The sequence below is a fragment of the Chrysoperla carnea genome, chromosome 3, assembly GCF_905475395.1.
Source record: "Chrysoperla carnea chromosome 3, inChrCarn1.1, whole genome shotgun sequence".
In the NCBI taxonomy this organism is placed as follows: domain Eukaryota; kingdom Metazoa; phylum Arthropoda; class Insecta; order Neuroptera; family Chrysopidae; genus Chrysoperla; species Chrysoperla carnea.
Window position 1 is genome coordinate 80,874,424 of NC_058339.1, and position 10,805 is coordinate 80,885,228.

General features: G+C 28.6%; 1 protein-coding gene across 1 annotated transcript in view; it reads left to right on the forward strand.

Moving 5' to 3' along the window:
* The window catches only part of LOC123296624 (neprilysin-1-like), a 76,041-nt gene extending 66,127 nt beyond the window's left edge, over positions 1 to 9,914 (forward strand). Inside the window, exons 7-13 of the mRNA XM_044878178.1 lie at positions 3,927 to 4,138; positions 6,416 to 6,632; positions 7,219 to 7,401; positions 7,478 to 7,640; positions 7,731 to 7,850; positions 8,015 to 8,211; positions 9,620 to 9,914. Coding sequence (XP_044734113.1) covers positions 3,927 to 4,138; positions 6,416 to 6,632; positions 7,219 to 7,401; positions 7,478 to 7,640; positions 7,731 to 7,850; positions 8,015 to 8,211; positions 9,620 to 9,892 — 1,365 coding nt within the window. The 3' untranslated portion in view covers positions 9,893 to 9,914. The remainder of the gene's footprint in view (positions 1 to 3,926; positions 4,139 to 6,415; positions 6,633 to 7,218; positions 7,402 to 7,477; positions 7,641 to 7,730; positions 7,851 to 8,014; positions 8,212 to 9,619) is intronic.
* The last annotated feature ends 891 nt before the right edge of the window (positions 9,915 to 10,805 follow it).

A 10,805-nucleotide genomic window follows, 5' to 3' on the forward strand; every position in this document is an offset into this window, starting at 1 on the left:
AACATCTTAGATATCTTTTATTTCGATAGGACAATAATTTGCAAAAGTCCGTCGTAGATACAAGATACAAGAGTTGTAGCTTATTTTGCTTGAAGAGAAAATTCGCTAATAATAACATATATACTTATTTCACTTCTTCGAAAAGATTAAATAAAAGTTAAATATATTTTAGTTTTAAGCTTTTCATTTTTATTGTATACCAAAAAAGATTTACTTTTTCACTTTACTTAAAACTTTATTCTATTATAAAAAATTTTAAAAGGAAAGATTTTAACTTAAAATTTGTGCAAAAATTAAATTATATTGGGAAATATTTTATATCTATGTTGATAGAGTGTTTGAAAAAGCGCAGGTCTGACAATATTATCTGAATATATAGTTAACCCGTCAGCACTCACATGGGCATTTCGTCCACGCTTGATTTAAAACATAATTAACTTTTATTTTTCAAACGGTATACGTGGTCGAAAAGAAATTGTGAGAATTACTCTCATCAAGAGTGTAAAGGTAAAATAAACTTCGGAAATTTTCGGGCGTGTTCCTTTATTTTCGTTAGTTTAATATAAGTTGCACTCAATAAATTAAAAATAAAACTTGTGATAGGAAGGTGATGAAATTAAATAAACCGAATTTAATTATTTAGATACCCCCTGCCTTGAATAAGGAAAATAAACCGAAAAAGATTAAAAATTCATTATCCTCCTCTTATTATCTTTTCCACCTCAGTCCCATATGCAAAAATTTATTTCTCACAAGTAATTAAACGTACAGTAAATACGCTTATTTCGTTAATAAAATCACATCTCCACTACGTCCAGAAGTTTTTCTGTTCTTTTTGTCACAGTCCGCGCTTCGCATATATGTATACAATAAAACAGGCCACCCATAACACTTTAGCACCAAAGTCTTTGTTCTTTTAAAAATGCTTTTGTTTGCCTAAAAGTAACGACCTAAAGCTATTAAAAGCTATCTTGGCAAAAGCTATGTGCACAACTACAATCATCAACTATAAGAGCTCCAGGGTTACCATGCTGTTATGAATTCTTAATTCGCATTCGGTTTTTGTTTGCTTATCACCATGCACTTTGTCTTACTTGTATCTATCTAGAAAAAAAATTGAAAAGTTTTAAAAAACTCGCATTTTTGTAGATCAGACCATTTTTGTAAAAGGTTTTATTAGTAAAAAAAGGTGTGAGACATCTCTTTATAGCACGTTCAACTTCCTACAAAAATATTGTCTTTTTTGGGTGTTATTTCAAAACTATAATTTAATTGTAGTATTTATAAAATAGCAAGAACTAATGACTGGAAAGAAAAACTTTCAAGAAATTGAAGATATCTATAAAAATATAATAAAAAAAGTTTATAAACAATGTCTTGTTCAAGATGACTACGTGACTTTAATTATAAAAAAAAAATATTTTTTTGTATGTATCATCTATAAAGTTGGTTGGCATTACAATAAATACAAGACGAATGTACCAAAAAGAAAATTTAATTCCCATTTCAATAAGTTCTGGTTAAGACACTTATAATATTATTTTACGTAAATGTTTTATATATTATTACACTGACAGGGAAAAAAAATAGACTTCAATAATCTCATAATTTGATTGCATCTGGTTTGTCCGGATCTAATTCAAAAACAAATTTTTTGTTTTTGTACGTAATTCATCACCTTTTTCCTTACATTTCGATCCTTCTTCAGTCACTTCCGTTTTCTTTATATTTTACATAATGTAAAACCATGCGATCGAATTAGTGCTATGCAAATCTTTGACTATTGCCTAATGCGAATTTTTAAAGCCGACGATCGTAAGCAGTGTTTCTCAAAGTGGCGGTAAGACTAATTTTTATAGCATCAATGTAATAGAATAAGGCTGATAAACCACGCTTTAAGGGCGCTGAAATATAGATGGTCCTCGAAGTAGGCGCTGGACGAAATAAGAGAAACTCTGATATAAAGTAATTCAAATTCTAAAAGCAAAAATTTATTTCTTTACTGAGCCTACCGTGTCCAAAGATTTGAAGTAGGGAAGGGCTTAAGTGTGAATCGAATATTGATTCCTACCATAGAATTCTTTTATTTGTATACAAAATTAATAGTTACTGAAACTTTCTTATTCCGATTTGCCGCTGGTTCGCCTTTTCACTCACCAAGCTTAGTGTGTTTTTGGCATGATGCGCCTTTCTTGTTGACCAGTCTGTGTTCAGAAAAATCACATTCAGACTTCCATCCTTTGCAAAGAAAAACACGTTTCTCTCCTTCCATAACTAGGTATTCTGCCTTCAGATGAATTTCTTGCTTTTCCTAAGGAGTAGAATCCGTTTAATTTCTGGCCCGTGTTTTCTGAAAAGCCTTTTGAAGTAAGAGTATGCTAAAACACTTCTCAGCAGACAAAAGTTTTGACTTGTGTTACTGACAACTTTTAATTTCTTTCCCTACTCATCGAGGAAAACATATTTTTTCCTAAGTACCGTTTTCAACTTTGGATAATAAAAACTAGAATAACAGCTTTTATCATTTATTCCATTTTATATTCAAAATAAACCAGAAGCCGCAATAAAATCTTGAGTAGTTATCCGTTCTCTTAAATTTCGAGAAATCGAATGTTCTTGAATTGATTTTTAATCGTTTCGGTATGAAAAGCGATTTTTACAATTTGTTTATACAAACTCCTAAATTAATCAAATAAAGAGTTGTTAAAAAAAGTTTCCTTAGATTAACACTTTTACATAAAGATTGAGGTAAAAGAAATTAGAAACTGATTTTCTTTAAAAAACACGTTGGCATTTTCAAAACCGCTCAGTATATTTTGTACAAGAATATAATAAGGAAAAGAAGAACATTACAGAACAGAATGAAACTTTTACCAACATTTAAATCGTTAGATCGTTGATGCTTTGATAATTGCATATTACAACTGCTCTGTTCTATCAAATCAAGTAAACTAATGTTAGTGATGGAACGAGTATCTGCTCATATTTTCATAAATATTAAATACCAATTACCATGAATTATTTAGGTACTATGAATAAAACATCATATTACAGGGTGTTCGGGAAATAACACACTGAACGCTATCAGTGCGTTGATAATAATAATTTATTTGAGGACGTACGATAGTCAACGATATTAATAGATAATTTAAAAAAAAATGATAATATAATAAATGATTTAAGAAATAAAAAATATGTCTATTATCGAATTTATTTCGTTGAATTTAAGTTTAAATAGTGACAACTGTTTCCCTATGAACACACAAAGCAAAACAGGATGGTAAATGAATAAATTAAAGAAAAAATGCTACAATTAAGATAGCAAAACCAGTTTAGGTAGTACGAGCGTCGAAGCAAGTTTAAACTTGTGGTTGAAATTATTTGTACCTTATTTTCAACTTTGATGATGAATTTTGTTATAAGAATAAAATTTTTCGATATCTGTTTTGGCTTTCGAAATATCGAAAGTTAAATAATTAAACAAAATTTTCAATTTTCGAAATTTTGAAAATTACTTCAGATATCGAAAAATTGTATGCTTACTTTTTGTCTTATATTGTCAAGTTATAACATAGTGCACCATCAAAATTGAAAATATAATTTTTTTAAACTTGTGTCCCCACTGCTGTGCTCACTCATCCTTAATTAGTCGGACACAACTAGTCGATTTTAACTTCAATTTAAATAGTTTTTTCTTAATTTTCCCCGACTAGCTTTGGAGAAATTTATGAAAACATGTCATCCATCTACCTTCGAATTGATTTAGACTTAGTCCAACTTCATATGAAAAAAATCAAGCTTTTTATTTAAAATTGCCCTGGTGCTCATACATACTTAAATATTTATAGAAGTAATAATTTAACAGTGTAGATTTTCTTTTATTTAATGACTAATAATTTAATTTTTTTACATATTTAAATGGATAGGCATCTTTACCAGAAGCAGATCGTCATGACACAAGTGCTATTTATAAAAAGTTAAGTGTAGCACAATTACAAAAAGCTGTACCACAATTGAAATGGCTTGATTATTTTAATGCTCTAATGGATACGGAAATCACAAATGATGAACCCGTTGTTGCTTATGCCATGACCTACTTCACAGAAATGGGGCGTATTCTTGGTGAAACTGACCGAAGGTAAAATATAATGTAACTTATATCTATATAAATTTTATCTATTCTTTTATATTCTCTAAAAATCTATTACAGTCTTCAAAACTACAGTGAAAATTTATTCAAATAAGTTTTTCATATGACTGTGATCCTTATTCAACTTCTCAGATAATAAAAATAACTTTTTCTAACTGTTTAAAAATATCGAACTGCAATATTAATTATTATATGAGAACAGAGATATGCAAAAGGCAACCGGCCCTTAAAAACATTTTAACAAATCTATCGTTAATATTTCTGTAAATATTAGTTTTACAGAGAAAGGTATCAAGGAATAAATTATTGTTTAAGTCACTCAATTTTCTCAAATTTCTATTTTCTTAAATTAAGAAAAATGTTTAATTTTTCTTCTCCTCGCTGGCACTCAAATTTTTATCTATCTCTTTTGGCAGTCTTTTCAGCACATTTTGATGTTATTACGCAATGATTCGCGCAAAACGAAGATTGCTATTCTCTTTTATTCACGAAAAATATTGAACGGAGAAAAAATGTATCCGAACATAATGGGGATTTGATAGTTTCGATTTGCATTTTTGGACCGATTTTAGAAGAATCTTCTACAACAATTTTCTGCTGTAACTAAAAACGGGACTCTAGGAAAATCTAAAAGCTAAAATAAGCAAATCTGTCTGTCAATGTGATAAACGTTAAAAAAGGCGCCAAAGAAGCACCTATGACGATCCGATTTGGACTGTATTGAGGCAGTCACCATGAAAGTGACCATTGAAGTTCGGTATCGTCGAGTTTATTTTTGACACAGTTAATATAAGTTAATTATATTAAAAATTGCGTCTATAATAGAAATATGTTACTACCGTTTTGAGAAGTTTCACTGCATTTTATATATTACAAGTATTGGATGAAAAACTGTAAAATATATGTAACTGTAACATATTATGCTATGTGAACATACTATTTTACAACCCCAAAAGCAATTCCATATATATTTATTTAAACGTTATTTAATGCACCCTATTTACAGGGTGTAACAAAAAATTAAAACTAAATTTTAAGCAATAAAACTTTGTTATATAATAAATCTTTGATAAAAACTATTTGAATAAGGATTTTTTCTTATTTCCTCGACCGAAAAAGATGATGCAAGTTTCGATGTTTTTTTGTTTGCCATTCAGCATTGAAACTCCTAAACAATATGCGGTTTCTAAATATTAAAAGCGAAAAATCTATTCAACTCTTTAAAAATTCCGAATTTTCTTAGTCTTTCTAAGGACATTTTAATTTGTGTGAAGGGCAATAAGTGGTTTAAAACTTGTTCAAAATTTACCATTTGTTAAAAAATTCCAAAAAAGCCGTAAATTAATGCGTGTTCTTGTAACTTAAAAGTTTTTACCTGAAAGTGACCTAGGATTTTATCAATTTGATATAAAAAAAATTAATATTTTTCATCAATTCCACATTCGACGAGGCCATAATTTACAAATAGCATTTCAGTTCTAAACCTCCCATTTTCTATATGCTGATTGGGCCTTAAGTATTTGTACAAGGCAAAATTCTGGGGAGGTTGGTGATAAGGTAGAGGTTATCGTTGTGCCCTTTAGAATTTTTACTACGCAAAACACCACAATCTCTTTACCAAGGTTTTCCATGATTTACCTACCGATTGTGAATATTTAAATCTGTTACGTCTTGTATATGAAAAAACTATATAAAAGACTATTAATATTGTCCAATTTTCACATTCGATTAAATTTATAACTGCAAATCTATACCAATATTAAAACTCTGTTCGATTTATTGTATTCATTGCTCTATGAAGTTTTGTTTCATGAATTTTCATTCTTAAAAATGCTTGAATATTGTAAAATATGGAATTATATTCGAGAATCTATTTTTAATTATTCATAACTTTTACAATAATTTTTAAATGTGTAGTTTTATTACATACTACTGAAAAAGTTGTTTCAAACAAAAGTTTGATCATTTGAAAGCCTCGATAAATTCATAATACAACTTCTTGTGATTTTAGCAAAAAATAACAGATAATTTCATTGATTTCTTATGTGAGAACTGTTTTTTATTATAACGCGAAATTATTGAGAATTTGTTCAATTTTTTTTTATACATTTTTTGAAAATAAAAATGACATTCTGTATAAACTGAATATTCTTAGTAACTTTTTCTTAAACATTTCTTGGGCAAAAACAAAATATAATATTTGCAGTATTTCTTCGACTTCGTACTTCTTCTTATACCTAAAATTGATTTTTCAAATATTTTCAGAGTAATCCACAATTATATAATATGGCGATTAGTAATGAATGTAATGCCACATATGATTGATGAATATCAACATGTTCGAGTAGAATTTCGAAAAATTCTCTTAGGCATCCTGAGTGATCGTAATCGATGGGCACAATGTGTTGAAGTGACGAATAAAAAAATGGGTATGGCTGTTGGGGCATTATTTATTCGCGATAATTTCAATCATGAAAGTAAAGTAAGAAAAATTTTATTTTGTAACTTCGATTTTTTATAGGTACTCATTGCGGATAAATTTAATTGATTGACAAATAAAATTTTTCATTTACCTTTTGTGGATTTACTTTTGTTAAAAAAGGCCTCTGTCTTAATTCTATTAAGTTGACTCTTTCGTATGGAGGGTAGTGGTAAGAAGGATGGAGGACAATCCTAAATAGAGCTCAAAGTAAAATGTGTCCAAAATAACAGTAAAATAACTGTTCTTAAATTGACCAGATTGGCGCTTTTTGTAGCAAAAGGTTTTTGATCTGAACTTCTCGATCTTTCTCAAAAAACTTGTTTAGATCTTTACCTTACTATTATTACTTTGTTTTTGATGTAAACTTCTCTATCCTTCTTTAACAACTTGTATAGATCTGTATCTTACTCTTACAAATTTCTTTTAAAACTTACGCTTTTGCTACAACAGCGCTGCCAATTTTCTGCTCTTCGTGGAAACTTTTTATATGCAAAGATTATTCTCCATACTATTTCGAGAAAATGCATGAAAAATTATAAAACTAATTTTATTAAAATAATGAAAAATTATCAACTTTTTTGTAAAGGTAACAGCTTTAGAAATGATACATACAATTCGTGAAGCTTTCAATGAACTTTTAGCTGAAAATGTTTGGATGGATGATGAAACACGTGCTGTTGCTAAAGCTAAAGCTGATGCAATGAATGAGCGTATTGGTTATCCAGAATTATTAACTGCAACAAAAGAATTAGAAGCTGAATATGTTACAGTAAGTTTAGAATGACCTTATTTAAGGAAGAAAATAATATCTGTTATCTTAAATACGATTGTTTTTTCTTTTGTAGTTAAACGTAACCAATTCGCATTTTTTATTAAATATTTTTAATGTATTACGCTACGATGCATTTCAAAATTTAAAAAAATTACGTCAACCGGTGGACAAAAATAAATGGACAACGGAACCAGCTGTTGTGAATGCATTTTACAATCCAAATAAAAATGATATAGGTAAAATTTTTAGACAATTTGGTCTGAAATAATTACATTACTTTTTAAAAGATAAGCTATTCAATAATTTTTTTTTAAATTTGGTTGTAGTATTTCCGGCTGGTATTTTACAACCATTATTCTATAGCCAACATTTCCCAAAATCATTAAATTATGGTGGAATTGGAGTGGTTATTGGCCATGAAATTACTCATGGATTTGATGATAAAGGTAAATAAAAGAAATTTTCCCAAACATTTGATAATGCAAACGGCAAAACAACATAGAATTATGAAAACAATTTTTGTATTTTCTTATAAAAATTTTCTTATTTCAAAACCATAAAATTCGATGTTTTAAACATCGGGCTTTTCATACATAATACGTCTTTTTAGGGCGACAATTTGATAAAGATGGAAACATGATGCAATGGTGGAATAATGCAACAATACGAGCTTTCCGTAATCGTGCCCAATGTATAATTGATCAATATTCAAAATTTCGAATCGAAGAAGTGGGTTTATACGTAAATGGACGAATGACACAAGGTGAAAATATTGCTGATAATGGTGGTTTAAAACAATCGTTTCGAGTAAGTTATGCAATATATATCTACAACCTTGTAAAACAAATTGCCTATTGTAAAGTGAATTTAATGAATAATATTATATCAAATACCAAAGAAATTTTGCAAACGAAACTACTATTTTAAATGAATTTAATGTTCAAAATGTGGAATGACTTCTTTATTTATTTCCTTATCATTTCCTTCGGGTTATTCCCGAAATAATGAAACGAAAATAGGATGTTCAAAGGATTTGCTAGATTTGAATCAAAGACATACCTCTTCAAGTTAGTGTTAGGAAGAACCAATTTCCTTATTGCAATCTTTAACAAATAAAAAAATCATATTTTTGTCTGTACCTTATTTATTAATATTTTGAAACTCATTATACATTATTAAGCAATATTCTAAGAAAATTCTGCATTTGCATTCAAAATTATTGAAAATTCAGCCAGTGATAGGGGTGTGAAACGAAAAACCTAAAAAAAATTCCATATGGCAGTCGGGAGTACTCATAATTGCTTCTTCAGAAATTTAAAAGGGATTTCTGTAATACATAAGTTTATCTTGAATTTGAACCAAGGAATTAACAAAATATTCACTTTTGAATTTTTGATGAAAGTGCAATAAAAAAACTCTTTAGGTCTTTGGGTCTTTGCCAGAATGGCTTTTTTTGTTAAATAAAAAATAAATTGTAATGGAAAAAAAATCCTTCGTTCAGACACTAGTATTTAGTATGCAAATAAATTGTGCAAAGATACGGCGAAATCGGTTCGAAGGTTTTCGGGAAAGCTTATTTGCCAACTTTAAAAGAAAGCTTTGTGAAAAAGGCGATTGAAGTTTGATACATTCATTAATAAAATAGAGAAAAAAATACATGTAAATAAATATGAAAAAATCAACTGTCTAAAACTCGGAAAGTTTTACTCCTAATGATTTCAAATTTTCCGAAAATATGTTTTATAAGTATGTAGAAAATAAAATACTCGATTTTCAGACCCTTGATCCTCTTAAATTTTGCCCACTTCCTGGTTTCCGATTGAGATAAAAATTTTTGATGCATATATTAATTAAATGACAAAGTATTTTAAGCATGATCTGATTTTTCCATTGCTTCCGCCATATTTAATTTATCCTCGTTTTTCAGTTTTACATTAAAAATTTGAAATAAAACTACTTTTTAAGGAGCAAGCTTTTATTGTACTAGAAAATAGAAAATATTTTTCTTCTATGAGTCACTCATACATGACTATTAGTAAAAGGTTGAGGCACTCCGAATCTTCCTTGATATTTTAAATTCAGCTTTGTTTTTTAATTGACTTTTTCTGACCTTTTCAAATAGTCGTGTATGACCGATTTATTTAAAAAAATTATTTTTTTCTTTTAAGTAAAAAGGAATTTTTTTTAAAATTTAGTTTTATATTATTTTTTGTAGGCATATAAAAAATGGGAGGCACAACATGGACCCGAACCGGATTTACCTGGTTTAAACATGACACACGATCAATTATTCTTCCTAAATTATGCACAAATATGGTGTGGATCAATGCGACCTGAAGATGCATTAACAAAAATTCGTTCATCGGTACATTCACCAGGACCTGTTCGTGTATTGGGACCATTATCAAATTCATGGGACTTTGCAAAAGCATATAATTGTCCACTTGGATCACCAATGAATCCAAAACAAAAATGTAGTGTTTGGTAAAAAAAAAACTAAATTGTGGAAAGGTTCGGATTTAGAACTTTAAAAAAATAGTATATGCATCTTTTATGTAAATTATATTCTTTATGAGAGTGACGAATATAAAGAAAAGCTCCCTAGGGACTTATTAATTTACGAGAAAAAGATTTCTAGTTTTGAATTGTTTGACGTACTTATACCCAAGAAAACAAACTCCAGGTTATTTGACGATATTTTCTTGTATAATATATAAAATCGCTGCAAGATATCGTTTTCGACAAAATATTTTTAAAGACATCTAAAAACTGATCCTTTATCGTTCAATGAACACGGTTTTTATAACTTTACTTTAAAAAAGAATTTTATTTTCAATTTCGGCTAAAATCATAACTTTCGAGGTAATTTTGCTCGTCTTCTTCTCTTGATGAGAGAAATTCTCACAATTTTTGGAGAAATTGAAAAAAAATTATATTTTTAAAATATGAAAAATTCATAATTCGAAATAGATAAAATTATATGCAGATAGAAAAAGTCAACCACATTTGAAAAGTAAAAATTATTTATGTTTGCGAGCGTGAGCAAAAAGCTAATACCGCGAGTGCTGACGGGTTAACGACTATTCCAATGTTTAAATAAACCAAAATTTTGTTTATTTTGTGCCAAAATTATCCTGAATAATCAGAAATTAGGCTCAGCATTTTCACAAAAATTCGATTTGAGTTTTGGACAAACATCATATTTAAGCTAATTGTCATAAACAATCAAAAAATTCCATTGATTGCACAATTGAATCAGCAATGTTTTATTAAACTTAAACTTAAACTTTCAAATTTCACTCAAATAAAGAAAATGATTTATGTATTCTCTATAGAGATTTTTGAGCAATCGATTCATGGACTTTTACCAAGTAAAAAACAACAAATATTTTATAAAGAAT